The sequence below is a fragment of the Sceloporus occidentalis genome, unplaced genomic scaffold (assembly GCF_023333645.1).
Source record: "Sceloporus occidentalis isolate IW3139 unplaced genomic scaffold, rSceOcc1.0.p SCAF_183, whole genome shotgun sequence".
In the NCBI taxonomy this organism is placed as follows: domain Eukaryota; kingdom Metazoa; phylum Chordata; class Lepidosauria; order Squamata; family Phrynosomatidae; genus Sceloporus; species Sceloporus occidentalis.
In genome coordinates this window covers 793,924-821,228 of record NW_028317163.1, presented here as the reverse complement: position 1 = coordinate 821,228, position 27,305 = coordinate 793,924, and the positions used below count along the sequence as shown (strand labels likewise).

The window sequence follows — 27,305 nt, the reverse complement described above, 5'->3', positions numbered from 1 at the left end:
TAATGAACCAGAAAAAATTGGGGAAATCTTGGGTTAAGCCAACCCAAAAACGTAGTTCAAAAATGGACGGGGGGGGGGATGGGCAAATGTGTACATTCCCATCATCACTATGCTGCTTTAAATACTTTGGAATATGGATTTAAACTTATTTTAAAGCAATATATTTAATTTATCATTTTATTTTCCCATGTTTAACTTCCCTTCTTCAGGGTTCTTCGCAGGAATCAAGAAAAAGGAAGGGTTTGTATCTGAAAAAATAGTTTCAGGATTAGAGTTTATGATTATTATCAAAACTGTTTTCCATCAAATAGTTTTTCATATAATTTTTTTATCCTTTTTTTTTTTCTTGGACTGTCTTTGTTTGCAGCCTGCCCTGACCTTGGTCCCCTCCGTCCTCTGATATGTACCAGCCCCAACACTTTCCTATATATATATATATATATATATATATATATATATATATATATATATATATATAGATACACGAGCATCTTAGAGCGTGGGTGACACATACAATGTTATCTTGATACAGTAGCTGATCCTAAAGACATTAACATGATTGTGAAAATCGGTCCCCATTTCCAATTCACATTTACATTCGCATAACCTTCAAAATATATAATTGTCATTACTTTACTGAGAAATACGTGGAACGGCCTCCCAGCAGAAGTGGTAGAGGGTATTAAACATACATGGGATAGATATACGGCTCCTGAATCTAAGACGAGACCAGCGACTTCATTGAGTCTTTACAGAAGGAGAAACAGGCAGATTAGACAGGGGCCGAATAGGGCCGACCCGCTGGGAAATTCTACGTTTCAGTTTAGAATAACTTTCCAATGGTTAAATGTTTAATTAATATGGACAAAAAAAAAAAAAAGATTAATCGCTCACATATGTGGTCATTAAAATGCTAATTATTTATTCACCACGTTTGAGAAATCGCTCTCCTCGGAGTTCTCTCCCACTGACAATCTGTTACAATGTGCTTCGGTTCCAATAATTTACACTCAGGTGGAATTTTTTTTGTTCCTAAAATCAGCTGTAACGGGTACTTTCTTCGTGGCCTTTTATTCTGAGAACAATGTCGCTACGCGCCTCTGATGTACCTTACCAAAAAGCAACATGAAAAACCCGCGTATCGTTATTATTAGCGGGACACAAAGAAGGGTTATTGCGCAACCAGAACAAGGTAATGTTGCCTTTTTTTTTTCTTTTTTTTTAAATACCACAGTTGCTGCTGTTATGGAAACGCAGCTTATTAAGAACACGGTGACTCAGAAACCGAGGCTTTCAATCCTAACATTATTCCGACGACGCGTTTCGAGCCACGAAAATATCTACTTTTTCGTTAAAAGCTGAATTCTGCTCGCCTCCAAATTATGTCCTTCTTTAGAATCCATCAGACGTGGATTACATTCCAATATTTTTATGCCTCGAATAACTTTCACAAGTATTGAGAACTTTCTGTTTTTGGACACATTCTTGCTTTCCCGACGCATGAATTCGGTTGAAAGATTGTGAATGCGCAGGACGACCGCCGCGTTTCGCCAATTGCTTTATTACTGTAAATATTTTCTTTAGCTTTGCCTTATATTTGCATCTATTTTTTCAGCTCGGAACAGGTGATAGTGGTGGAGATGTTGGTAGTGCGCAGGCGCATGCGCTTGGGAGCCAATGGAAGGTTTTAAGGAAGGTTGGTGAAAAAAAACCCAGCCATTTACGTTATTATAAATTAAAGAATATTCTAATATTTCTGTTAATGGTAAAAGGTTGGATAGGATGGTTTAGTTGGGTGAAATACAGGGGTATCCAGTGCAAGAGAATAAGTGTCTTGTGTTGATGACTGGTGGATACTAAGTCACCATCAGAAATATTGGGGTCCAGTACAAAGGCAGAGCCCCTGGCCTGTCTCACCCCATGACCACCCACCAGCCTACCTAATGCGCTTCACTCTATGCACCCCATGCCCCTTTCACCACCCTGCCCTATCGTCTCCCCTGCCCCATGCTCGTAATGAGGCCATTAGGCACTAAAGCTTGAAGTGTCCAGAAAGTCAACAACAGGCTGCAGGGGCCTAGGTTGTGGGCCACAATGGCCAATGGTGGAACTCATGGCAGATTATGGGGACTGAGTCCCCCTGCTTGCCCAGGTCCCCATACATCTTGGAATCGGGTAAACACTAGGAGAGTTTTGGTTATTGGAGCCGTCAATGATTTAACTTACTTCTGAATTATAATTCAATGGCTGTTTTACCCAACCTGTGCTAGAAGGTGGGCACAGGCATCGCTTACAGGCTCTGGGTGCGGGAATGACCCCCAGTCTGATTTACCTGCAACAGAAAAGGGCAACTGACACTCATGCCCCATGCGATGAAACCCCTCACACTGACTCTGAAACCCCCAGCATTGCCAGGGGGCACTGGAACCCTTACCTGCTTCTGTGTGGGTATTTGGACCCTACAGAGTTTTATGTATAGAGAGTGGGGAGCACTGAAATTCCTCATCAATGGTGAAAGATACCCCCTATCTGCAGTGTGAGGCATGAATGAGACCATATAGACGGGGGTGCTGGAGTGAGACCCTCATGTGCAAAGAGAGGGGGCACTCATACCCCTTACACACAGTGAGAGGGGGGCACTCATACCCCTTACACACAGTGAGAGGGGGGCACTCATACCCCTTACACACAGTGAGAGGGGGGCACTCATACCCCTTACACACAGTAAGAGGGGGGGCACTCATACCCCCTACACACAGTGAGAGGGGGGCACTCATACCCCTTACACACAGTGAGAGGGGGGCACTTATGCCCCTTACACATAATAAGGATACCCCTGATACCCCATGACTTTATTGCCAGGGGGTCCTGTGCTGTTCAGGAGGGGTCTGGATCCCCTTATTTGCAGTGGGGTGGGCTACAGACAGCCCTATCCCTTGGTGCCCCTGATTACTTGCCCCAGGTGTGGGCAGGAGTGCTCCGAATCCCTACTTGCCCACCTTCAGCCTCCCCTCCCCGGCTCTGGGCGGAGCTGCTCGGGAAGGGAAGCTCCAACTCTTCATTCATGAGAAGCAGCCAGAGAGACCAGCGATCCGGAGTAACAGATCCGGAGCAGCCAGCAAACCCGGGGCCCCCCAGGGCCACAGAGCCCAGGTCATGTTCAACAGGAGCCCCTGGAGGAGGCATTCCGGCAGATCAGTGAGTATTGGGGTCACCCGGGGGTCTCCCCAGAGCAAATCTGACTCTTAATCTGCTGCTCTAAAGCTTCGGCGCTGCGCTGGGCTGCCTGCAACTCTCATCACACTCAGCCTGGATGATGTGATGTCTTTAGGGGGCTATATGTGAAACTTATAGACTCGTATTGCAGAGGATGATAAACTGAAATGCACCAGCTGCTGCAGCACCTCTTGGCTGGATAAGTTTCATGCATGCCTTGCTGCTTCTCCTGCACATCAAATCACACATTAGACATGAATGGTCTTTTAAACCAAGAGGCTCTGCAGCAGCTGCAAACTTTCCTGCAGTTTTAATACTCTGATAAATGCCCCTGCCCTCCAGCAGCAGTGGGTATATTAGGAGGCAGGAAGGGGTTAATTTGCACCTGTTCCCGGCTCCCAGGATCACCTTGTGTCATTAACAACAAGCACAATGCCAGACCTCTCAATAATTCATCTGCGAAGCCTCATAAACCCCCTTTATAATAGAGAAGACACCCTGGATACAATGTATCAAAGTATGAATCCAAATATTTACTCTTTCTGTTTACAAATATCAGAAGGTTCCATTCATTGAAAATTCTCAGGGGGGGATCAGCATTTACCCCAAATGGAGTCATTTTCTTGCAGCTGATAAATGATTTAATGTGAAGGAAGTTGGTGACACTCATTAGTTACTCTATCCTGTAGGATCTTATTAAAGATGCTGATTACCTGACTTTATACGTAACATTTGTTTTTGTGGGGTTTCTGGGTGTTTTCGGTTGCAATCATTTTTTTGTTGAAATTTTAGAAAAAAAGGGTCTTCAAAATAAAGACAGTAGATGCAGGAGGTGAATAGAAGTGTTTTGTGATGTCATTTTGATCAATATGGTTTCCATGGTGATTTCACTATATATATATATATATACACTCTTATGCATATTTAACAACGTATGTGAATAACTCAGATGACAGAACCCACTACCCAGTACAAACCAGTACATAAGCAGACAAAAAAGAAACTGGGGTCAAGTCATGGGGGAAAAGGCAAGGCTATGGTGTGTGGGTTTAACCCCTTGTGTGCGGAAGCAGGAGAAATGTTAGAGGCTTTGATGGAATGTAAGGAAGGGTGGTGGATAAGTAGAATATCCTTGCAGCAGAAGTGGTAGAAGCTAATACAGTGAAGTTTTGAGACTATATGGGGCCAAACGGGTCTGCTCTGCCGGTAAATTGTATGTGTTTAAGTTTGGGTTAGGTTGTGTGCACTCCTGGCACTTGGAGAGTTAATTTTACAAAGTAACACAGCCCAGAGTAAAGGACGTTAAACTCTGGCAGTGAATGGGTTAATTCTGCACCCTTGGCTCCCTGAGTTTCAATGTCGCCTCCTCATTGTTCTTAGATACCCGATACCCTCGCTTGGTCCCTGGGAAGGTCATATACAGTATCCTATATGGCATTATATTACTATTATTATTTATTGATTACTATAGCACCATCATATGCCACAGCGCTGTACAATGGGTTTTCTGCTGTAAGGAATATAATAATACTGATCTTATAGTCTGTCCACAACCTTGAAATAACTCAGCAACACCCAGCGATTTCCCTGCTATAGGGGCCGAGGGATTTGGCAGAATACAGAGCCAAGGAAATGAAGAAACGCTTTCTAAATCTTATGTGGGCTCGGCTTACCAAGTCTGTAGAGGCTGTATATATATTTTTATTTATTTATATATATATATATATATATATATATATATATATATATACACTGTATATACGGATAGGGTACTCGATCTTACATCACTGAGAAAAAATGCGAGGCTTTCCTTCATTAGGCAGATAGTTCTCTGTATATTTTCAGACAGGAATTGGTGGAAAGTTCACCTAAATTGCCTTTTCTTAAACTTTCCCCCGGTTTCAGGATTCTAGGAGTCTCTGGGGGGGGGCTTGTTTGAGTTTCTTTACCTATTTAACTCGATCATTTGCATCTTAATCAGGGCTGGGAGTTTCTACGTAGACTGGGGAACTGGTAAATGTATCCTAGACTGACTGGGATTCTGGTATAATAAAGCACCCGTAGGGTTAATTTATGGATTTAAAGGGGGCCAAAATACCGATGTTGTTGTTATTGTGCGGAGTAGAAATTTTAGAAATTAGAAGGTCAAATGTAATGTAAGGAAATGGTACTTTACTGAGAGGATGGTAGATACGTGGAACAGCCGATCAGCAGAGGTGGTGGATGCTAATACAGTAAGGGAATTTAAACATGCATGGGATAGGCACATGGCTCCAGAATCTAGGAGGACTGATTAAGTCTTTACAGCAGAAAAAGAACGGGCCACTAGACGGGCCGAATGGGGCTGATCTGCTAGGAAATTGTAGGTTTCTATAGGAACCGAGTTCTTTATTGCCCCAGGAGGCGGGCAGGATTGTCATTGTGATTTACACATGGCAGGGGACACAGTTGAATGTGTAAATGGTTTGTTTATTGTGGCTTTCTCCTGTTTGGGGGGCTCTTATCACCTCTTTGTGACCCAGCACAGGCAGCAGCGAGATTATCACCAAATGCATTGAATTTACATTTTAACTCCTTCACCACCAGATCAGTCTGCATGACCCCGGTTATAATGTATAAGAGACCAAACGAGCGGAAGGGCCCCTGCTGCATAAAGTATATTCTAGTGAATGAAAGTATAGAAATTAAGAGGGAGAAAAGGTCTTTAATCTGTAAGTATTTGTCTCTATGACATCACCGCTCGGAACCGTATGCAAATTCTTCTTCATTTGTAGATATTAGATTTTTTTCCCTCCTGATTCCGGTGCATTAAAAGTTTTTTGTTTTTTTTTTTACTACATAACAGCTCGGCTGGGGGAAGTTAGACTGAACTAATCCAATAGAGTTTGTTTCACCCTCTGCCTGCAATGCTGTGTTATTATATGATTATAACATGCTCCAGGGTTCCAGTGAGCTTCCCCTGCAAGAAGACCTTGGTTGCCCTTTGTAATCAGTGTATTTCCCTTTTGGAGCTGCCCTAGGTTGGACCCTAGGCAGTGTCCCCCGTCCGTGGCCGCCATCTTTGCTACAGGGCCGCTGGGATATGACGTCATATCCCGGCACTTTGTGTCTTCCATTGAGCACCAGCATGCTGAGGAGGGCAATCGGCCCTTTTGGTTTTGCCCCAGGCAGACTGCTTCATGAAGGTCTCTTGTGCCGTAAAACCCAATTATAAATCCAAAGGAAGCATCCAACGTTGATTGCAACAAATACCGCCATCTTGGTTCCATGAATTCCTTGTTCCATGATTAAGTATTTCATTTTAAGAGCAAAGATGGTAGGAGGAACGATCGAGAGTGCGAGCGAAATACCTTACAGGAAACTGAAACGCATTCAATTAACCTATTTAACCAAAAAGCTTCACTTCGGGCTCTAAATGATCGGGGCAGGTGGCTAAGTGGCTGCAGATTATGTTACTAGAAATTCCAGACAGATGACCCAACGAAATTCCAATTATTAAATGTTGGTTGATAAAATCCAACATCATTTTTTTGGATAATTGCAATAAAAACTCTTTCCTGCGTCATTCTAATTTTTATTTTATTTTTTACATTTATTATCAGATTACAGCGTTTGCTGAACCCGAACGGGGCCAGCCTTGCAATGCGTGCGGAGACCGTTGCCCAGGCTTGGCTTTGCATCAGTGGAGGTAAGAATTTTTCCCTTTATGTTAATATAAAATGAATTTTTTTTTGGTTTTGGAGCCCTTTTAAGAAAATTCCTTTTATTTAAAAAAAAAATAAAAAAATTCTTATTTTAGTGTAAATTAAAAATGGAATCTAGAGGGTATCTTGATATATGGACGTTCTAGTGGATGAACTATTATGCTTGGAGCAAAGAATGAAATGCCCTAAATCATTCCGGTTATTGAAGCGAGTGAGAATACTGGAAACCGTGGAACTTTTTTTTTTACTCCCTTTTAATTTAAATTTTAAGGGAAAAACGTCAAAGTTTAAAAAAAAAATGAAAAAAAATTTAATAATGTGTGTGTTAGGAATAAAAAAAAAAAAATGTGAAAAAAACTAGTGTGTTAGTTTCTTGTAGGGTTAAATACATTTAATGAAAGGTCAATTTCAGCATTTAGGTCAATATTCAGAAATGTTTTTCAAAAATCTCCCGACCCCCAAAACTGTGTATACGCAAGCAGTCCTCCCTCGCTGTGCTCCCCTGCCGTGTACTGAAGGTGTCTCTCTGATATACTGTTTGGTGGTGACTGTATAATAATCAGTTATTTAAGTGTGTTTCCATAGCAACAGCGTGGGAATTGAATGAAGTGGGCTGAACGCAGAATCGCATGAATGACTTCACTCGCTTTGCTTAAGCGGATTTGCGAATGGTTAAAAGGTCATTATAGCTCAAAAATAAATCGGCGATTATTGTCTTTATAAAATGTGTCACTTCCGGCCGCGAGTTATTTTAATCTATGAAGTTTGACTCTTTTGTCTCTTATTTATTATAACTACAGCTTTAGTTTTATTGACGAAAAATGTTATTTTGTTAACCACGTTCTTATCATTCATGCATTATGGAATCATTATTACGCCCTTTCTATGATCGCTACAATAAAAGATGAGCGCATTGTTTGCTTCGGTAAATTTTTAAGAATATTTAACAAAAAATTGTAACTTAAAAAAATAAAATAATAATAATACTAGGAAAAAAAAGATTTTGCTTTAAGAGGATTATTCCGCGCATCGTTCTAATGATTTAATTTTTCTATTATGGAAAATAATATATTTGTTAGCTGTCATTTTTTTCAGCTTTGCCCTGGAAGCAAAGGATTATGATGAGATTTTGTTGCATGTATAAGCACGATGTCATTAAGAAGAGCATTGTTTTCAATGATCTTCTACAAGCGGGGGATTTGGTAGACTCTTATGAATTGTGTTTGCATTGTGTGGGGTGTTTGGAAAGGAAATGAGGTCCCACTTGTTAATTTTGGAAGAAAAAGGTTTTAGGTTTTCTTAAAAAAGTTCATTTTCAGTATTTTGTAAAGAGGCCGGATTGATGGTGCCACATCGATAGCCTGGTTCCAACAACCTTCTTTTGTTATATTTAAGGTTATATGTAAAGGAAATTAATCTCTTTCCTGGCAGACTATCTAGAGATTCCCATATGCTTTTGTATAAGTTATCGCGGTGCGCGTTTATTCGTACGCAAGGCTGGACGTCAGCCCAAAATCAGGCGACGGGCTTCTTTAGTTCAAGAAAACGGACCCTGTGTAGAATCGAATGGAGATACTTCTTTTGTTGGCTCTGAATATAATGTGGAATAAGACAAGGGATGAGAAGAACTCAACTGAAAGCAGACAGCAACTTCATCGCCTGCGCTACGGTGCGTCCCCCCCCCGTCCCCCCGGTGCCGGTGGCGGTGTGGGTGATGTATCTCGTCTACAAGGAGACTCCAGAACCTAAATTCAACTTTTCTCCGTAGAAGAGAACCAACATACGTTTCAGCCTTCATGGGCCTCCTCAGTAGGGTGCGGTGGGTATCCCTCTAGTGAGAAAAGAGGTCCATGTCTGAAGTCACGCGAACCCCAAGAGATTCCCGAAGGAGAAAATCGCATTCAACAAGGGATGTTGGTGGCCCCTTAATACATCAGCTTGGCTTCTAACATCACTACCAAATATTTTGGGTTTCGGTATTTTGAGAATATAAATGTCCATCAAGTTGTGTTTTTACGGTAAGACCAAAAAAAAATATCGTCGGATCTTCTGAAACATAAACCTTGTAAGCGCCTCCTGTTTCGGAATCTATAGTGAGTTTGTCAGTAGGAAGCGTAAATAATGTAGAATCTTTCCAGAGAGTAATATTATTAATAATTACTATATTAAATGAATATTATCATAGAACCTGGTAAGATCTGCGATTGGTCCATGCCTCGCCCCCCGGGGTACGTCAGACATCATTTTATTATTTTTTCCGTAGGTCTAATAAACCTTTAAACTCTCTGATTAGCTGATAATTTCCTTTTCAGAACAATAAAACTGGCGAAGCCGCCGGCATTACAATAGCCTTTGTTGTTTTTAATTTCCCTAACCGCCCTCACCCCCCCGTAGATCATCTTCCTGAAACCTTTCCGTGACATCACACATAACCTGCTGCTATGGGAAGCATCCAGTGGGACCTGATTTCCGCGGGTCAAGGGATCCGTTTTATTCTCGGAGAAGCCAATTTACTTTCTGATTAGCTGTAGTTACTCAACCTTAGACGTTCTGTAAAAAAGGGAACTTTTAAGCAAACTCACGGTGGATATAATTGGGAAATGACATGTTCCCAGGCTAGGAAGAAAAAGTCTGTTATATCTGTAAAAATAAAAGATAAGTTTAAGACTCCAACAAAATGTCCATTGGGGTTCTAACTGGTGCTCAGAAAATGTTTAGAAATAGGTTTTATCAGGAGCATGGATATATCAGTGGAGTCCGAAATGAAGTACTCCATAAAACTAGGTAACCGTGGAGACATTTGTTTTAGAACCTATGGTTCTTATGGAACCAAAGTTTAACTATACTGTGAGCTAAACCTAAAGTCTCCTTGAGTATAAAAGAGCTCAGAAGGTAACTTGCGTGGTCAACCCATCAGAAACTCATTGAAGGGTTCAGATTGGTCATTTTTGATGGATCCATGATCTCCACTGATAATATTCAGGAACAAAGTGGCCCTTAGCCGGGGATTGGATTGGGATGAATTACACTCTAAGTTTCAAGAACTGTAAAATATGAAGAATTACTTGCAAGTAGTACTTTGTATTGTGATGCAAAACCCATGAAGAGTTCCAAAGCTCAGAAGCGAACAGGATCTAAAACGGGATCCAGGGAAAAACGATGGAGGCTGCAAATTCTGAGTGGTGCTTTTTGAGTGGGAAGAGGTTCAGGCAGCGGCTGGAATGAGCCCATTCAGGAGTAATGGAGAACAATACTAACAGAATTTCCTTACTTCCTTAAGAGAATCTTTTGCCAAGAGTTTAGAACCTGATTTGTGTTCAGACCTTGCGAGGAGTAACGTTGCGACTCATGAAGTTGCCAAATCGCAGACGGTGTTATGTTTATGACTTGTCTTATTATGATAAAGTTTCCCTCATCTCTGAGTTTGGAATTCTGCTCTTTCGAAGAAGTAGGTACAACCTCGACGGTCTCCGCGAAGATTGGAGAGGATCCACTTTTCAGGAAGACGCCAAATTCTCGGCATAGAAACATAACAATTTGCCGGCAGATCAGACCCATTCGCTCATCTAGTCATAAATTCAGAGGCCAAACGCCTATCCCATGCTTCAGTTCCCTAATTGTATTAGCCTCTTCTACTTCTACTGGGAGGCGGTTCCACTTATCTGCCACCCTTTCAATAAACTTAAATTTCCTTATATATCATCTAAGCCTCTGACCCTCTAGTCTTAGGCTACAACGTCTTGCTCTGGCATTTCTTCTCCTTCTGTAGCATCGCTTCATGAATTATAACTTTTTTTGCCATAATCCATACTGTGTCAAGAAATAAAATTACCCAGATTCTTCAAAAAAGCTCCTTTCGGTATCTAACGAGTTAAATCCGTCGCTGGGATTTAAAGCTTGTTCGTCAGGATCTTGGTATCCTCTCTAATTGGTTCAATGTCATTATTATAAACATTTACATTGTAGTAAACACTAATTTTGAGTTGGGAGTCAACTTGTAAACTACAGATTGACATATTTAGTGCGTTTTGGGGGATTGTGATTTTTTTTTTTTTCACAGTTTAATCGGATAATTTTACTTTACGTCTCCAAAAACATGATTTCGTGAGAATACATGTTGTGTTTTTAGTAAATAGGAATACGCCTGATGGGAGATAAGAGGGTTAATAATTCCGTCATGAAAGAATAGAATGTTTCAGAGCTCCGGATTCTTTAGCAGAATGATTGAATTATTGATTTAATATATATATATATATATGTATGTTTGTTATTTTTTTTATTTGTATTCTGATGGAAAATGAGGCCAAAATAATGTAAGATTTCAGTAATAGAAACATAGCAGTTAAAAAAATGACATCATAGGTTTAAAAATAGGTTTATTCTGAAAGAGGGCTGGAGCCGGCAGATGAAACATTTGTCCTGCGTGGTTATTTCTACCCAATAGGCTGTCTCTGTCTCTCTTGTTATTGATTGGTTCAGACAACCTGAATTAACTAATTAGATGCCCCGATCTCAGGTTCTATTGGGTGAGATTTTCCAAGAAATTACTCCAAAAAAGCTACATTTATGGACAAACAGTAAAGGCTATAGGTAGTTTTATTAAACCAGTTGGAAGTGCTAAAAGCTGTGGCGGTTCCCGTTTAATTATTACTAGTATACATGCGCGGTTTGTAGTTAATATCTAAAACCTCTAAAGGGGGAACGTGTAATGTAATTATCCTGTTTGGCATTAAAGTAAAGAAAATAATGTAGCAGAAGCTCTTTAATCTGTGGATAAACCTGTTGGAAGTCGCGCATGTACAGGCAGACACGCAGGTCGTCCATGCTGCTTGCACAGACCTGTAATGAGTTTTCTTGAGTAATGCTCTCTAAGATGGATAATTGACAGAGATTACAAACTTCTTTTTTTGTTTCAGTCTGATATATTCTATTTAAAACTCTATACCATCGCACACAATGGTGTGTGTCACATCTGCACTTTCTTTTGTCGTTGAAGAAGGGGACTTTTGGCGATGTTCCTTAACATCGTGGATGTTGGCCAACTCCGTACCTAAAAGCTGCCCTCTCCAGGGGAATTGCTGCTTCTTCAGGGAGAGTATCAGTGTTTGGCCACACCCACTCCCAGCCTACTCTCCGCCCCTTAAAGTCTAATTGTGGCTAGACCCGCCCCTTTGCATTGCCAGACCCTTATCGCAGCCATACCACCAGGTAATGGGGAGCTCAGAGTAGCCAACTCTAGAAAATTCCCAGGTATAGATACTTCACCTCCCCGACATTACTCTGCATTATAAAAGGCCAACCCAACTTAGCTCCTGCTCTCTTGCAAGCTCGCAGCTCAGCGAATGCACCCTTTAAATGGGAAGCTTTCTATGACATAATCTTGTATATAAGATGTATGTATCTTTTCATAAGATACTATACAGGATATAAGGTCACAGTACTATTGATCAGTTAAATTAGCCGCATGGAAGTCACATGGCAGATCAGGGGTAAGACTCTTTAGGGGTTAGAGAAAGGCTGGGTACCTGTTCGAGTGTAAATTTCCTGATCCTACACCTGGCCTGGAAACATTATCTCTGCGGAACACAACACACCTACTAATTAGAGCGATTTCAGGCAGATACAAATGTTACCACTTGCACGCGTTGTAAAAACATTCTATGCTGCTGACACCAGCAGAGTTCTTTGTTTCTGTCTATGCAGAACCTTTTTTTTTTTTGGTTAATGAGTTTGTAATGATGGTTATGAGCTTGTGGCATGTGGAAGTTAAAAGAATACTTTGATGTTCCTAGAATTAATTTAAAAAAGCCATTAGATATCACTATTAGTTCACTGTTATTGATTATGGCCTTCTAAATATCATGGCCTAGGTAGACCTATGACACGGATTATGGAATTATACAGAGTGTAAAAGTATAACATAAAGGTATGGTCGTATCGGTAGGACTTGAGCCTTGAGTTGTGTTCCTGATGTCATAAGAATAAAAGGTTTGCAGGTGGAGAGGATGGTCAACCGCTCCAAAGGCTACAGAGAGTTCCAAGGGGAGGGCTAAGGAGAGGTGGCTTTTTGCTTAATCGATAAAGAGATCATTAGTGGTTTGGTTGAGGGTTATCTCAGTAGAATGTTGTGAAAAGGCCATTGGGAAGACTCAAGCAGAGAATTTGAAGAAATACAATGGGTTTGGAGGTTGTAGGATTAATGGTTCCAGTAGTTTGTTGGCCAACAGAAGAAGGGAGGCAGGATAGATGCTACATATCTAGATCTAGAGAAGGTGTCATCTAAGGCTTTATCTGGGTTCTCCAGAAAAATGCATTTGTAAACAAGCCATGCCTTCAGCTAAAGCCTTTTATTCTTGGAGTTGTAAAGCAGGAATTATCCTGACCAACTTGCAGTTGTGAGCAAAAGTCTGAGATTATTGTTTTAAGGCTGGTTAAACTGTCCAGTGCTTTTTTATTTCCTCTTGAAGGATGAAGTCATTAGCATCCGAATGCCAGAATAATAGCCTTGGATGCCATCTGTTTTAACTCTAGCCTTTTCCCCCTGTTGGTCCTATAAAACTTGGAGTGCGCATTCTTCTCCTTTTCAGAGCTTTTGGAGTAATTCATTGTCAAAAAACCCCAAAACATTTTATCCTCGGCATTCCTAGAAAAAATTTATGTTACTGATGGGAAGTCCGTCTTTATTAGCATTCTTCTACTGGTTAGTTGTGTCTCTCGTGAGCTGTAAAGTTCCAAAGCACTTTATTTCCAATTTACCGTTTCGATCTTCTGCTGTCTGTTAATCTGGAGAACCAAAAAAATTATCTTAGTCATTTCATAACATTTTTTGGGGTGAAATTGATAACTTCTGGTGATATTGGCTTAGATGGCAGATACTTGTTTTAAGAGGTTGGCTTGGGGCTCTTGTCTTTAACAATGGTAATAAACCTACTAGTTAACAAAAGGCCACCACCTACAACTTCTACCAAAGTAACAAAAAAGACACATTTATGATTCGCCAACTCGAGGGAAGCGCCACATTGCTGGTCTCTCAGATCCAACAAAATCATTCTATCTTAAAACTCAAATGCAAAACCGTTTGTGTTGATAGTTTAAGAATGGTTTGGTTGTAATGCATGGCAGTTCCAAAGAAGTACATTTAGTATTGGCTGCTATGCATTAGACTTTACACTTTAACGAGCCTCAAATGCTCAGTAGGCAGCTGGCCAACATTGCTCCATACTGGGATGGCCACCGGCTGGCTAGTATTGGCCCCATGCCATCACGGCCAACCAGTAGTTGGTTTACACTCATGTCATTGGTGGCCACCATTAAAGATACTAGCAGTGGTATTGGGTTTTTGCTGCTTGTATTGGATACACACTCGGAATCTTATACATCTATAGAGTGGTGCCTCCTTTTTTGTTTTATTTAAAACTAATCTTGTTACATTGTTGTTACACAAACACAGACATTAGTTAAATTCAGAGCGCTGGCGGCTTAATGTAAAGACATAAAGTGTGTGTCTTACATACCTTAGACCAGGGTAGACACCAGTAAAAGTGTTGGCTTCTCCAATGAATGGGCGAGAGAATTTATGACCTCTTTCTAATGCAATTACTATAATACACGAGCCGTAAAATACGATGAATCGGTGTCAGGGCAAACGGCCAAACTTGGACCTTTTTATAAAAACGAGGGGTGCGTGTAACATTCCAGAGTGCTGACGGTCCAGAATTGTTGAGGGTCCGTGGTACTTTCGTGTAGATTTGCTACAGCTGTAAATGAAGACTTTACTTTTGCTTTCCGGTATGAAGTATTTCTCTGCACCGGTAGGCAGAGGAAATAAAGTCCTTCGTTACAAACGGACCGTTAACCGCGCGGGATCAACATAACCGAGACCTTGTAAAGAGCCTGGGATTAGCTGAAAGTTTGTTTTTTTGGAGTGAGTCTCTTGTAATGGTTTACTAATCTCCTAAAGAGAAACTCAAAAGAATTCTAGATGCATGAATTAAGGTCCAGGATCAGATCGTGAATGGGGGGCTTTGTCCTCAACTCCTATTGTGTTATTGGGAAAAGCCTCTACTGTTTACACAACTGGAGCTGAATAAAAATGTTAACAATTTCCCCCCTTTTTTTTTTTTTTGACTCTTTAAACATTTTGTACGGTTTGAGTACATTTACAAAAAATTTGTTCCAAAGGAAGCATCCTCATTGATCCATCATCTGACACTTCTTATGGATCTTTTCATACCGCTAAACATTTTAGAGGGCCGCGGCAGACATGTTTCTTTTTAGTGGGTGTGGTTAGAGGGGTGGTTAGAGGGGTGGTTTGGGCTTTTATTGAGACCTTTTTAGGTGACTTTATGCTCTATCCATCTGTGCAGCAGAACGAGACATTTAGAAAAATGTATTTTATTTACACAATATGATACATAAACACTCAATTTTCTGTTTCTGTTGTAACTATTAGAGGTGTAGAATCCCCCAAAGAGGGACTGTTCCACCTAACCCGTGACACTTGGGTGGTATGTATTTTAAATTTTTATTTTTTTTTCTACCGCGCCTCTCAAGTCTCACTACTATTTTATGAATTAAAACATTACAAATGTTCAGATTTTTTTTCCCCACAAACATACTAATTTACAAAACGTTTTCTTTGTGCGGAATTCCACGCCTCATTACACAAAGTGCGTTGCGTAATTATAAAACGGGTGAAATGTTAATGCCGGAAACCTGCTTTAAAGGTTAGAAATTGTTACAATCGTTGTTTCTAGAGAGAGCCCGGAATAAAGTATCAGTAACATAAGAGATGGAGATTGTATCCTTACGCGAGCTCCTGTATCGTTCCTTGTGCGTTCTGACAGGTGCAGCTCTCTGAAAGCGGCCTAACCGAGTGCTTTGATTGTTGTTCTTGGCTTTTTGCCTAAAAGTCCTTTTTTTTTTTTTTTTTTTTTTTTTTTTTTTTTAAACTATTATTCTTATACAAAAGGTTGGGTGCGGTGCTTCCTCGTAGCTTAGCAAACAAGTTCCGGCCTTCGGAATTCGTAACGCGTTCTTCTTCAAACAGGAAGCGTCGATTAAATCTGAAAGAAGAAAAAAAAAAAAAAAAAAAATGCCAACGTTCGGTTTTTACAGCTGATTAAAAGTTTTAAAAATTATTTAACTCGATCCGATTTTTCTCCCGATAAGAAGAATTTGGCGTTTTGCTTAATTTTCCATAATTAGTGACGCAACCGCTGCGATTCGAGGTTGGACTCCAAAGCGTGGAGCAATCTACTTGGCGCGCGTACCTTGTCTGGCCGATTGTCAAAGATAAACCCTAAAAGAACAACGGGAGACGCTGGTTTTGTCAAATTACGTCATTTATGGAGCTGCGCGGGTTTACCTTTCGGTTTTATTTAATAATCTCCAGATGGTTCAGGGATTAAAACTAAAGAAATCCTCCCGACTCGTGGCCGTGATTTAGATTCCTTTATTGTAAGAATAAAACGTCTTATCGACCCAGATCTGTGACCTAAGAGTTACTTCTGAGACGAGATATGAGGATATTTCAACCGTATCCAGTATCGTTGGAGGCCGGAGGGGAGGATCGTATACCCGCTCTTGTTCCTAATTTCGTAGCTCCCGTCCCTAAAATGAACCTGAGATCGGTTGCAAACAATCCTCTAATGTAATGGTTGAGAACGAAGCTCTCCTTATCCCTCTCGTGTGTGACGTGAATTCATAGTCACCAAGTGTCCTACATTGGAAGGTTCTTCTTGAGTTTCCAATGTCGTTTTGTTGACGTCTTACATTCCGTGTCCTTCTACCGGTGATGGTTGTCCTTTACAGACTCAAGTGCTTTGTTTTCTTTTCTGAATTCGCGTTCGCATCGAAAAAAGGCCCAGAAAATGGTCATTATACATTCAAAATAGTTGCCCAAATTGTCCCGTTCTTCTTGTGTTTTCATGCGTTGGCTCCTGACACCCCACGTCCATCTGCTGGAGATGATTGACCTTTATAGATCCCGACTGCGGTGGTTTGTGTCCTTTTATGAAATGGTGCCAAAAAAGGTACATTGTAAAATCATAGTTGCCAAGTGTCATAAATTGGCAAGTGCTACTTGTGTCTTCGGTGTCATTCTATTGACTCCGGATGTCTATATTATTTCTGTAAATTAGCGTTGAAAATGGTGCAAAATAAGGTAAATCATACATTTTTGCTTTTAAAAAAGGTTTTTTTATTTGTTGGGGAGACTAAACGTGAAGAACGTTGATTCCTAGAACCCAGTCAAAGGCTACAAATGCAATAAAAAAAATAAAAAAATATTCTGGAAATATATAAATCTCCGAATGTTACATTTGCTTATAACTAACGAGAATTTGAATATTCGATTCGTAGTTATAATTCTTCTGTGTCTGAGATGTTTGCGTTAACCTGATGTAGATCTTAGCATCACAGGTCCATGTGCTTATTAATCATGAAATTTCTTGAGACATTTCGCTGCTAATCAGGAGAAAATATCCATACGGACCGTCAAATTGGCTTAATTAGTGAGATGAATGCCGGTACGTAAGCATGAATGGCGGGTAATGCGTGCAGACCTCCACTTTTATTACCCTGACGACGAAATGTTCTTTCCGCATGCATAAAAACCATTCAGATGTTTGAACTTTGTGTCGGCATGTTGGAAAATCAATACGTAGAAAATAGCGCGTAGAAGCCCCCTGAATGTCGGCTCTGATGTCACCACGGAGATAAATTCTAGAATTTTCCAAAAGGAAATGATTTATTGGAGGAAAAAAAGGATAGAATATTTTCACAAGATATCGTCACCAAATAGCACAAGGGAACGGAACCCATCGCAAACGATACGTTTCTATAAACCGAAATGCCTTGGAAAGAACGTAGGAAGCCCCAAAATTCCGAGCGTCGTAAAGAGGGGCTGATCTTGTGATGTTGGAAGAGCTGCAACTGCTTTTCATTCTGAGTTAATCCACCAGCAAATAGTTAAAGTTCCTTTTAACTAAATCAACGTTTCATAGAGCCTGCCAGTAGATCGGCCCCCATTCGGCCCCATCTAGTTGCTGGTTTTTCCTGCTGTTAAGACTCAAACCTTAATCAGTCGTCGGTCTCGTCTTAGATTCAGGAGCCGGATATCTATCCCATGCATGTTTAAAAAAAAAAAAAACCTCACTCTATTACCCTCTACCACCTCTGCTGGAAGGCGGTTATCTTATACTTATCTAACACAAATCCGTTTTAGGCACAACTATCTGCATAATCAGAAATTGTGCTATTTTAGTTCTAATTAAGATTGCGGTAATGATAATGGCAGATTACAATGGGGGGGGCATATGAGAAAAAAATCAGTGTAGAAATTGTATGCATTTCACATGCGGCAGCTGTAAAGGGAATAGGAGCTTATAAAAGCTGTAGGAGTTTATTCAGTGCTCGCTGGAACGGCATCGTAAGGGCTTTTATTTGCTCACTCATGAAAAAGCTATCCCTACCATGCACGCAATTTTAAGATCACGCAGGTGCGGCGTATTTGGTGTTGGGCTCGGATTGTGCGCGCTGGCGGCCCCGTTTTGGTTATTGTGGTTGCCGGAACTGGGGAGCCGTGAAACACACAGTAGTTAAAGTTGGCAAGCGGGGTTATAACTTGGCAACAGGAATGCCGTTTGGAGTCAATTAATAAAGAGATCACGCAAAGACCACCCTTGGTGGGTAGAGGGGGGGGGGGTGTGCAAAAAAGAAAGATTAACCCTTCTATGCCCAATACAATATCATCCAAACAAAAATATTTTTCCCTACTTATACTTAAACACTATTTGGGGGGGGGGGGGGGTATTATTTTTATATGCTTTCTGTAAGAATACTTGTCTATAGAGAAGGTATTTTTTTTCTTTTTTGATTTAATTATATTTTATATTAATAAATAAATTATATTACCGTGAAGAAGTTTTTAGGCAGGTATGAAAAATGCTGACAGGTAAGAATGCATTCAAAAATCGACACATTAATACTTTATCATTTAACCAAATGCAAAGTGGTTGAACAGAAGAAAAATCGAATCGATATTTGCATCGCTTCTTCTAGGTGCACTGGAACATAATATATTTATTAATCCTGGAACACAGTCGGGAATGTTGTAAGCGTATAGTTAGGTGTTTGATTAAACCTTTATACCAAACAGGTGCTGAAAATTAATCCATTTAATATGTAGGTTGAAACACAATCATTAATTAAAACAAACAGCTGTAGAAAGAGAATAAAACTGGAGGAAGATCAGCCGAATTCACTAACAAGGTGAGGTTGCTGAAGACCGTTTAATGTCAAAAGTCATTCGCCATGGCAAGACTGAGCACAGCAACAACCCCCAAGGTCGCTACACTGTCTCCCAGGCAGAAATGTCAGGGGTTTCCAGATGTCCTGTCCAAGATGCAGCGGTGAGCCAAGGAAACATAGAACAGCAGATGAAAGACGCATCGGGCTTCTCTTCGCAATTGTAAGCTGTCCAGCGGTGCCATCAGCTCGGCACTGGCAGAAAACACTGAGACCCTGGTACACCCATCTACCGTCTGGAGATGTGTGGTCAGAAGGGGTCTTCTTGCGGCCAAAAACCCAGTCCTCCGATATAGAACAATGCCAAACGACTGAACTATTCAGAGATATCGTCGACGTAACGAAGAACAAGGAGTCCTGGAAATGACGGTGTGGCCCCAAACTGGCCTGATAAAAATAAACAATTAACATGTCTATTTTTTGGAACAGCCATACTTGCCTAAAAACTGTATATATTTAGTATTGTGTAATAAATATATATATATATATATATATATATATATATATATATATATATATATATATATATATATATATAGATATATATATAATTACACAATACTAAATACAATTTATAGTTTATTTTATTAATCTAATATAAAATTGGTTGTTCTAGATTATTACTATATTTTAAATATAATAAAAATATTTTTAATAGCTCAATGGCCAAGAATAATTATTATACTACTTAAAAAACAAACAAAAAAAAAAAAAAACGAAGCAAACAAATATTATTAAATACTGATGTGACCCGACGGCTTGCTGGTTTTGAATTAGAACGAGAAGGGGTACCCTGAGGACATTTGCCCTCTTTAACCTTGACCAAGTTCAGTGGCGGTAACGGAGAAGCCGACATCTTTCCAGTAGAGTTATTTTTCTTTTTCTATTCAGCGCTGATGTCCGTAATCCGGCGGCTGATGGAAAAGCCTTTGGAGGCGTTGGGTCGTAGCAGGCACCTCTTAATCTTGTCCAGCAGATCAAGAATGATTTGACTGGAGGGGAGGAATTTCTCTCTGGCGTGACCTGCGGACATTCCGGGCAAAGCGGCAAATCCATTCTCTTCGCCCGGTGGATTAGACGATGCCACGAGAGTTCAGTAATTGTCGAGTACAATTATCCTTGTACTTTTTACTTTTACCTAGAGGGCGGTAGATAAACGGAACGTCATCTCAGCAGAAGGGGCAGAGGCTAATACGGCGAAGTCGTTCCTGGCAATTGGAGATTTTTAACTTTCAGGCTTGCAAAGAAACACAGCCCAGTGGGTACTGGGACTGAAAGATTCCAGGATCCCCAGCAGTGAAAGGGTTAATCTTGCACCATTCCTTGCACCGGACTCTAAATGTAATTTGCTCGTTGTTCCTAGATACTCCATACCCGTCGCTGCCCGTTTCTCCTGCTATAAAGAGCCAAACCTTAATCAGTCGTCGGTCTCGTCTTAGATTCAGGAGCCGTATGTCTATCCCAATGCGTGTTTAATCCCCTCACTGTATTACCCTCTACCACCTCTGCTGGGAGGCTGTTCCACTTATCTACCACCTTCTCGGCAAAGTAGAAAGTTCTGTGTTAAATGGGTAGCTACTCCTTACATTGATTGCAAAATCATAATTCTATAAAAACTTTTAAAAATGACGAGTTTCTTCCACCTTTTTATTTCCAGTCGATGGGCATTACTGTGTAATGGCAGCAGAGGGCAGCATTTAATGGCCACATGTCCTCGCATTTCACTGCTATGTTGTTAATGTAAAATAGATGAAGATAATCTAGATTGTATATCTTATTTCACCTAAAAATCACTTGAAGTTCACAGGTGTGGTGGATGAGTGGAACTGCCTTCCAGCATAAGTGGTAGAGGTTCATTTATAAGCCTGCATGGGATAAGCATTAGGCACAAAATTATGGTTTTTAATGTTTTTTTAAATTTTATTTATGTAGTAATTTAGCGGGCTGACCACAGGCTTTGACCTAGTGAATAGGTAGGGCGGTTTAATGCTTTTAATGAGAGAGCCCCATGGTACAATTGTGGATATCTCAGTAGCCATTTTTTTTAAATGCTGTGGACGGTTTTAGTCATTCCAGAGTGTTCTCCCCGTTTTGTAGCCTTCTTTAAACCAGACGAGCATTGAGCTCCATGCTACTGTGGGCCATCTTTCAGTACCGCTGATATATCTCTGTAACAAAGTAACGATGTGTCCTTGATGGACCTTGAGTTCCTTCTTACATCTGTTGGTGACATCAAAGGATAGGATACTGTTGAGGTGGATTAGGATAGTATCCTGGGGTTAGCAGTTGGAAGGGTCAGGTTTAATCAAAAAATAAAAGGGGTTTGGGCAATGTGTTGCTATTTTATGAATGATGTAAAGGTGCCCCAGATGAGTCAACAACGTGTCTCCTACACCATGTTCCATATCAGGCTTGCGTTATGGACTTCGTGGATTGTGTCTTCCAGCACAGCCAGTTCTTTTATGCTTTGAAAAACAACTAAACAACGATGATTTTTTTCTGTTCGCGTGAAGATGTCCTCCCAGGGTTGGTTGAACCCTTGGCTTTTAGGAATAGATCTAAAGTCTCCGGTGCGGCAGAACTAGAGGCCATTCGACAGAAGCCTTGAACCGTCTGATAGTGAGGACAATGGAAATTGATTACGTACATATAAATATTCTCCATGCAGCAATATGCTGATCTTCGGCTACGTTTCCCGAGAGCTTTTTTTTTTTTTTTTACGGCTTTACAGATGCCGAGACGGAATTCTTGTTGAATCATTTAATTTCTTTAGAATCCAACAAATATTCTGCGCAGACGAAGTTAAGTTATGTGGCTTGGCCGGAAGCCAACCCCGGGTTATATTATTCAGACGTGCCAAGTTTCTGCTCATTTAACACATCAGAATTTCATTCTGTCGGAATACGTACATGCGCGATGGAAGTACATGGCGATAGTTATATCCGCCTAGTCGTCGCTGACTTTTGGCTACGTACTTTCTCCCGGTTACCTGAGTTCATTTTGAAATCGCATTTTTAAATTATTAATATATGACGATTTAGATAATCTGATAAAAAATATAAATACTAGAAATACATTTTTTATTTTTTTTTTAAATATATCCAATCCAGATGTTCACATTTTCCCACCTTAATAAAGCCTGGACCTTCAATCAGGTCAACTTTACAAGACAGGGTTTTCTTTTTTAGGACAACACGCGCATTCTAATTCAAACACTCGCTTTTGCCAATTTTTGCTCTTATTCTGAGATACTTCAGAGCTCGCCCCATCTTGTCTTCCTGCCAAAAGTATCTGAGTTTAGCAAATTACAGCCTAAAACGATAATTCTGAATGATGTATCTCATTACCGACCAACGTGCGAGGTGGCTGGCTGATTCTTTCATTGCAATCATTCCAGCTCAAGATTTTCTCGAGTACTTGAGCTGACGATCGATACTCATTTGCATCAATCAGCCGCGTAGCTGAAAGTTCCGCGGTATTTTTTCGTCGGATGTGCAATCAACCTTCTTACTCCCATGCTGATTGGTGCCCAACGTCAAATGAAGTACTCGTGTTGGCGTGTCCATTGTGCATAGAACATAGAACTCATAGAACAAATTTGCATTCCAAGGTTCAGAATTTGCACAAAAAGAGACCTAGACCACATCAAAAATGCTAAGCTTGTGACCGCAGTAGAATTAGATTAGATTAGGGCCATACTGAGGCTGATGAGGAGGCCCTAGGAAACCATTGAAGTAAGTGTGGCCGACAGCTGAATGTAAGAGGGGGCACTTTAAGTTATGCTCAAGCGTTGTGTGGTTGGGCCGGTGGCCACACACTGCGGTGAATATGGGGCTATGCTGGCCAGAGGCCCACGGACATTCGCCCAATGTGCCATATGGCCAGTCCTGTCCTGAATGAGCTAATAATGAAGGAACTTATGGGATCTCTGGCTTCCTTCATGAATGAAGTCCTTGAGGTTTGACATCATAGGAGTGCATCACTGGAGCTGTGCAGAAAATGTTTCATGGGATTTTAGCATCTCAAGGTTAGTCACCATTTGTGATGGAATGATGGATCCCATCTAATTGTTCCGTTGAATTTGTTACGTCTGAGTCTGCGTTAAATCCTAAACATGAGAACAACAATTAGAATCTGCATTAAATACAAATTTGTCCTTTTAGTTGAAAAATCCCAACTTTTTCTCTTGACGTTCCTTCCAGAAGCTTCTTCTTTAGTAAGTCCTTGGGATCTTGGGAGCTGCTAATGTTTAAAGTCTTACCTTATTATAGAAATTCTCGGAACCTGGTATATTCTTCCAATTATTTCTGCTGACGGTGGAGGCCACTGATACACTCCTCGGGATTGTCAAAGGAGATCAAAGAAATACTCAAAACTCAACAAGGTTGACTTCCAAAGTTCGTATTACAGTATATATATAAAGACCTACTGTTCAAGTTACATCTAGTACCCCGGGGACAGGAAAATAACAATTTTACTTAAACTAAGGTTATTTCTATTATATTAAATAACAATTGTGCCTTATTTGTTTTAATTTTTATTCCAACCAATGATTTACCACCAATATTCAAACTGTTTAAAAAAAAAAAAGTAAAAAAACAAATAAATAAAAAAGAATCATATATAATTCACCAAATAACTTGGTTCTTTTATCTGTTTATTATTTTTGCCCCTGGGAAGCATCACGAGAGTCCTTGATAAGCCTAGGACCCTATTCTTATCTTTCTAATTCCAAAGTGAAATTTCCGTTGTAGTCAAAGAGCATCAATAGTCAAATCCCCACTTAATTCTAATAAATGACATTGGCCTCCCCTGTATTTCAGCTTCAATTGTTATCCTGTTAATTTTAGGAGAACTTCAGTAATTAAGAGGTGAGAGGTCGGCTAAAAAAAAAAAAAGAACTTGGAACAGACAGAAGCTGTTGTTTTATGTGATATGGAAGTAGCGGCTTCCATGGCAACAGTGGGGGGAAAAATGCCAGGTGTCTTCTAGTCTGATTATAGGAGCCGCAAACTGAATATGTGAACATAACCTGCATGTGGGGGCGAGAAAAACGTGCAAAACGAACGTATCGGTCGTGCTGAGGAACACAATATGCGGCACGGCGATTGTTGGGTGTCCTTGTTTCTTAAATGATGGCAACTCATCTCGGCTCTTAATTGCAGCAGCTGTGTGAGTGTCTCTGAAATGTATTTGGAAGATTCTTGTATATGTGCGTGTATCGATCGACATTTATGCTTTCATTCACGCGCACACACCCTACTAACTAATACTTTGCCTATGTGGTGTTGAAGCGAATGAATTGTACAAACTTATGAGCGGGGCCTTCCTCACCTGTTGTTTCTGTAAGTCATCTTGTTATGTCGTATACTAATTGTCATGTCTTCTCTACCCTCTGATGGCGCTATATAAAACACTACTTAATAATATTAACGTTGGTTCATGACACTATATAGAGCACCCAAAAGTGGTAGAGGGTAATACATCGAGGGTATTAAACATGCATGGGATAGACATACGGCTCCTGAATCTAAGACGAGACCAGCGACTGATTAAGGTTTGTGTCGTAACAGCAGGAGAAACTGGCGACTAGACGGGGGGCCGAATGGGGCCGACCTGCCGGCTAACTCTATGTTTCTAAAACAGAATGTTGTTAAAACACCTTATTTTACACCCACTGGCATCCAACAGCTTCTGTCTTCGTGGATCCTTTGGGTAAATGGGCCACAACTACATCGACCGATTACACCCCCCCCCCCCGTCTGACGGTTTTGTGCATCCTTTTCTGCTTTTGAGACCAGTATGAAGGACACGGATGCGCTGGCTGATTTTAATTTAATCGCTTTGACTTAGTCTCCCTTTTTTTTTGACCCTGGGGAAAAAGTTTGGCTCTTCACCTCAACAGTAAAAGCAAATATTATTTCAGAGGAATAAACGAGGAGGTTGCATTCATTCACGATCCGCCCAACTGCCCCGGATGTCACAGCAATAAAAAGATGAAAGGTTTCTCTGCGGCAGCTTCACCTCTTCCACTCGTCGGTCCGTTTTTTGCGGTGGGAGTTGCTGATGTGTCGGTGGCGTTAATGTAACTCCTCGTTGCTGTTCCCTATGGTAACGGCTTCCATGAAGCTCGCTGCTGTGACGAATGTATTGAATGGTCTGATTCATTCACTCTCGGTTTTGATTGTCGAGGGTGACTCAGTTGAGACCGGCAAATTACTACCTTCGACTCGCTTTCTTTTGTCTTATTTGACAGTTCTGTATATTTCGTTTTCTAAATGAGGTGGGATATGATTTTCTCCTTGCCTTTTGTACGTTGGAATTATTTTGGTATCTTTTCTGCATGGTTCTTTATGTTTGTGGATTTAAGTTGGCCAAGAAAGCTTCTCGGATGAATGAAAGGCTTTAAGTGTTTTGAATAGAGCCGTTTTGGTGTCGGTGCGAGCGCTTCTAGAATATATAGCGGGGAGATAGAAATGCTTTTATTTTTAGGGGAGGAGAAGACGGTTATTGATGGAAGGAGAACCAGAACTGGATTGGGTCAGAGAGATCCCATAGTCAGAAATAATTTAAAAAATTGGTGATAATCTGCAGTTATATCTCTAGTTACCTCCACCCATAGCTTCTAACTCTCCTGGCACTTGAGCTCCTGTACTGATGTCACTAAAGGTTCATGAATTGGGACCACTGGTGGCTTAATAAGAATGCTCAAATTTAATGTGGCGTTGCATATGACATCACAGATGCTCCTGAGTGGTAACCCTGGAAAGATGATACCTTTAACCACCTCTAATGATCCTTCCAAAGGTCCTTCCAAGCTCATGGTGGCCAACAGCTATTGTAGACCTACAAACCTATGATGCTCACTTTAGTTCATGAAAAATACTGTATGTGGGTCAGTAAAAGCCTGGGCATAATGGGATTTGTAGATACTCAGTTACCGGAGAGGTGTCATGTAGACATTATTTTTCCGAGAGAAGAATGCTCCAGAACATCTAAGTACTTTACAGGCAGTGTCTAATTACACGTCACAATGCAGCGCTAGGTGGGACTGCTCCTTTAATTGAATAACTATATCCTCTCGTCACCAGTTAAGCTGTCAGCTCTTGAGTAATGAGACAGCTCAGCCTAAACCCCATGTGGTATTTATCGAGGACACATTCGGAGCAGCAGGGTTTCCACTTCTCCCAAACTTCTTAGCCAGCCATTAAAAACCTCACCAAAAATATTAAAGTTGGCTCTTCTGTATGGGATGGGAAATAAAACTTCGACCAGCTTCGCGCGGCGGTTTATCTGTTGTAGTCCAGATATCATGGGGTTTAGAGGCTAATAAGATCAGCTCGGTGACGAGAACCAACGGAGTTTATTAAGTTCTAGAATGAAAGTGAAATACTTGTGAACGATATAAGCCATAGAGTCGTCTAAGAGACTTTCCAGAAGCCGAAAGGAAAGTGAAATGTATCCCAACGGAAGGAAACGGTGAGAAAAAAAAGAAAGAAAGCAACCTGCAAAAATAATTGAGGACGAGGCAATGATTTCAGCAGACCTTTTAACGGCGTTTGCTTGGTTCCTGAGCCGAGTATCCAGACAGCTCTGGAACTCCAGGGTACATTTACAGCTATGTATGAATATCGCATTTCATGTCAACATGAAAGGTTTCACTCCAATTCGGTAAAATCCTTGACACCAGTAATTATTCTGTATATTGGATGAATGAAATCTTTTTATCCCCCCCCCCCCCACGACGGATAAATCTGAAGCGGCATTGGGAACTTGCAACGTTGCTGTTTTTTTGACTGTAGAGCTCAATATATATATGTGTATATATGTGTGTGTGTGTGTGTGTTTTGTTTGGCACATCGGGGTGAGAAGACTTAACCGTGACGGCAGTAGATAACTGAAACAGTCCTGTGAAGGACAAGTTTGGAAATTAAAGGTACAGATTCATCTAAACAGTGCGGTGCGCTTTGTATATGGAACACTAAAAATTATGTCTACTGTGCCAGCAGAATTGTCATGAGGTTTACATGTAACGTAAGGAAGGTTTACTTTACTGAGAGGGTGGTAGATAAGTGG

At 40.7% G+C, this 27,305-nt stretch overlaps 1 protein-coding gene across 1 annotated transcript in view; it reads left to right on the top strand.

Annotated features, from left to right (window-relative positions):
* Positions 1 to 3,156: 3,156 nt before the first annotated feature.
* LOC149278703 (prickle-like protein 2) overlaps positions 3,157 to 27,305 on the top strand; it is a 95,402-nt gene continuing 71,253 nt past the window's right edge. The window contains exons 1-2 of the mRNA XM_089501838.1: positions 3,157 to 3,198; positions 6,819 to 6,904. Of these exons, the coding sequence (XP_089357964.1) occupies positions 3,157 to 3,198; positions 6,819 to 6,904 (128 nt within the window). The remainder of the gene's footprint in view (positions 3,199 to 6,818; positions 6,905 to 27,305) is intronic.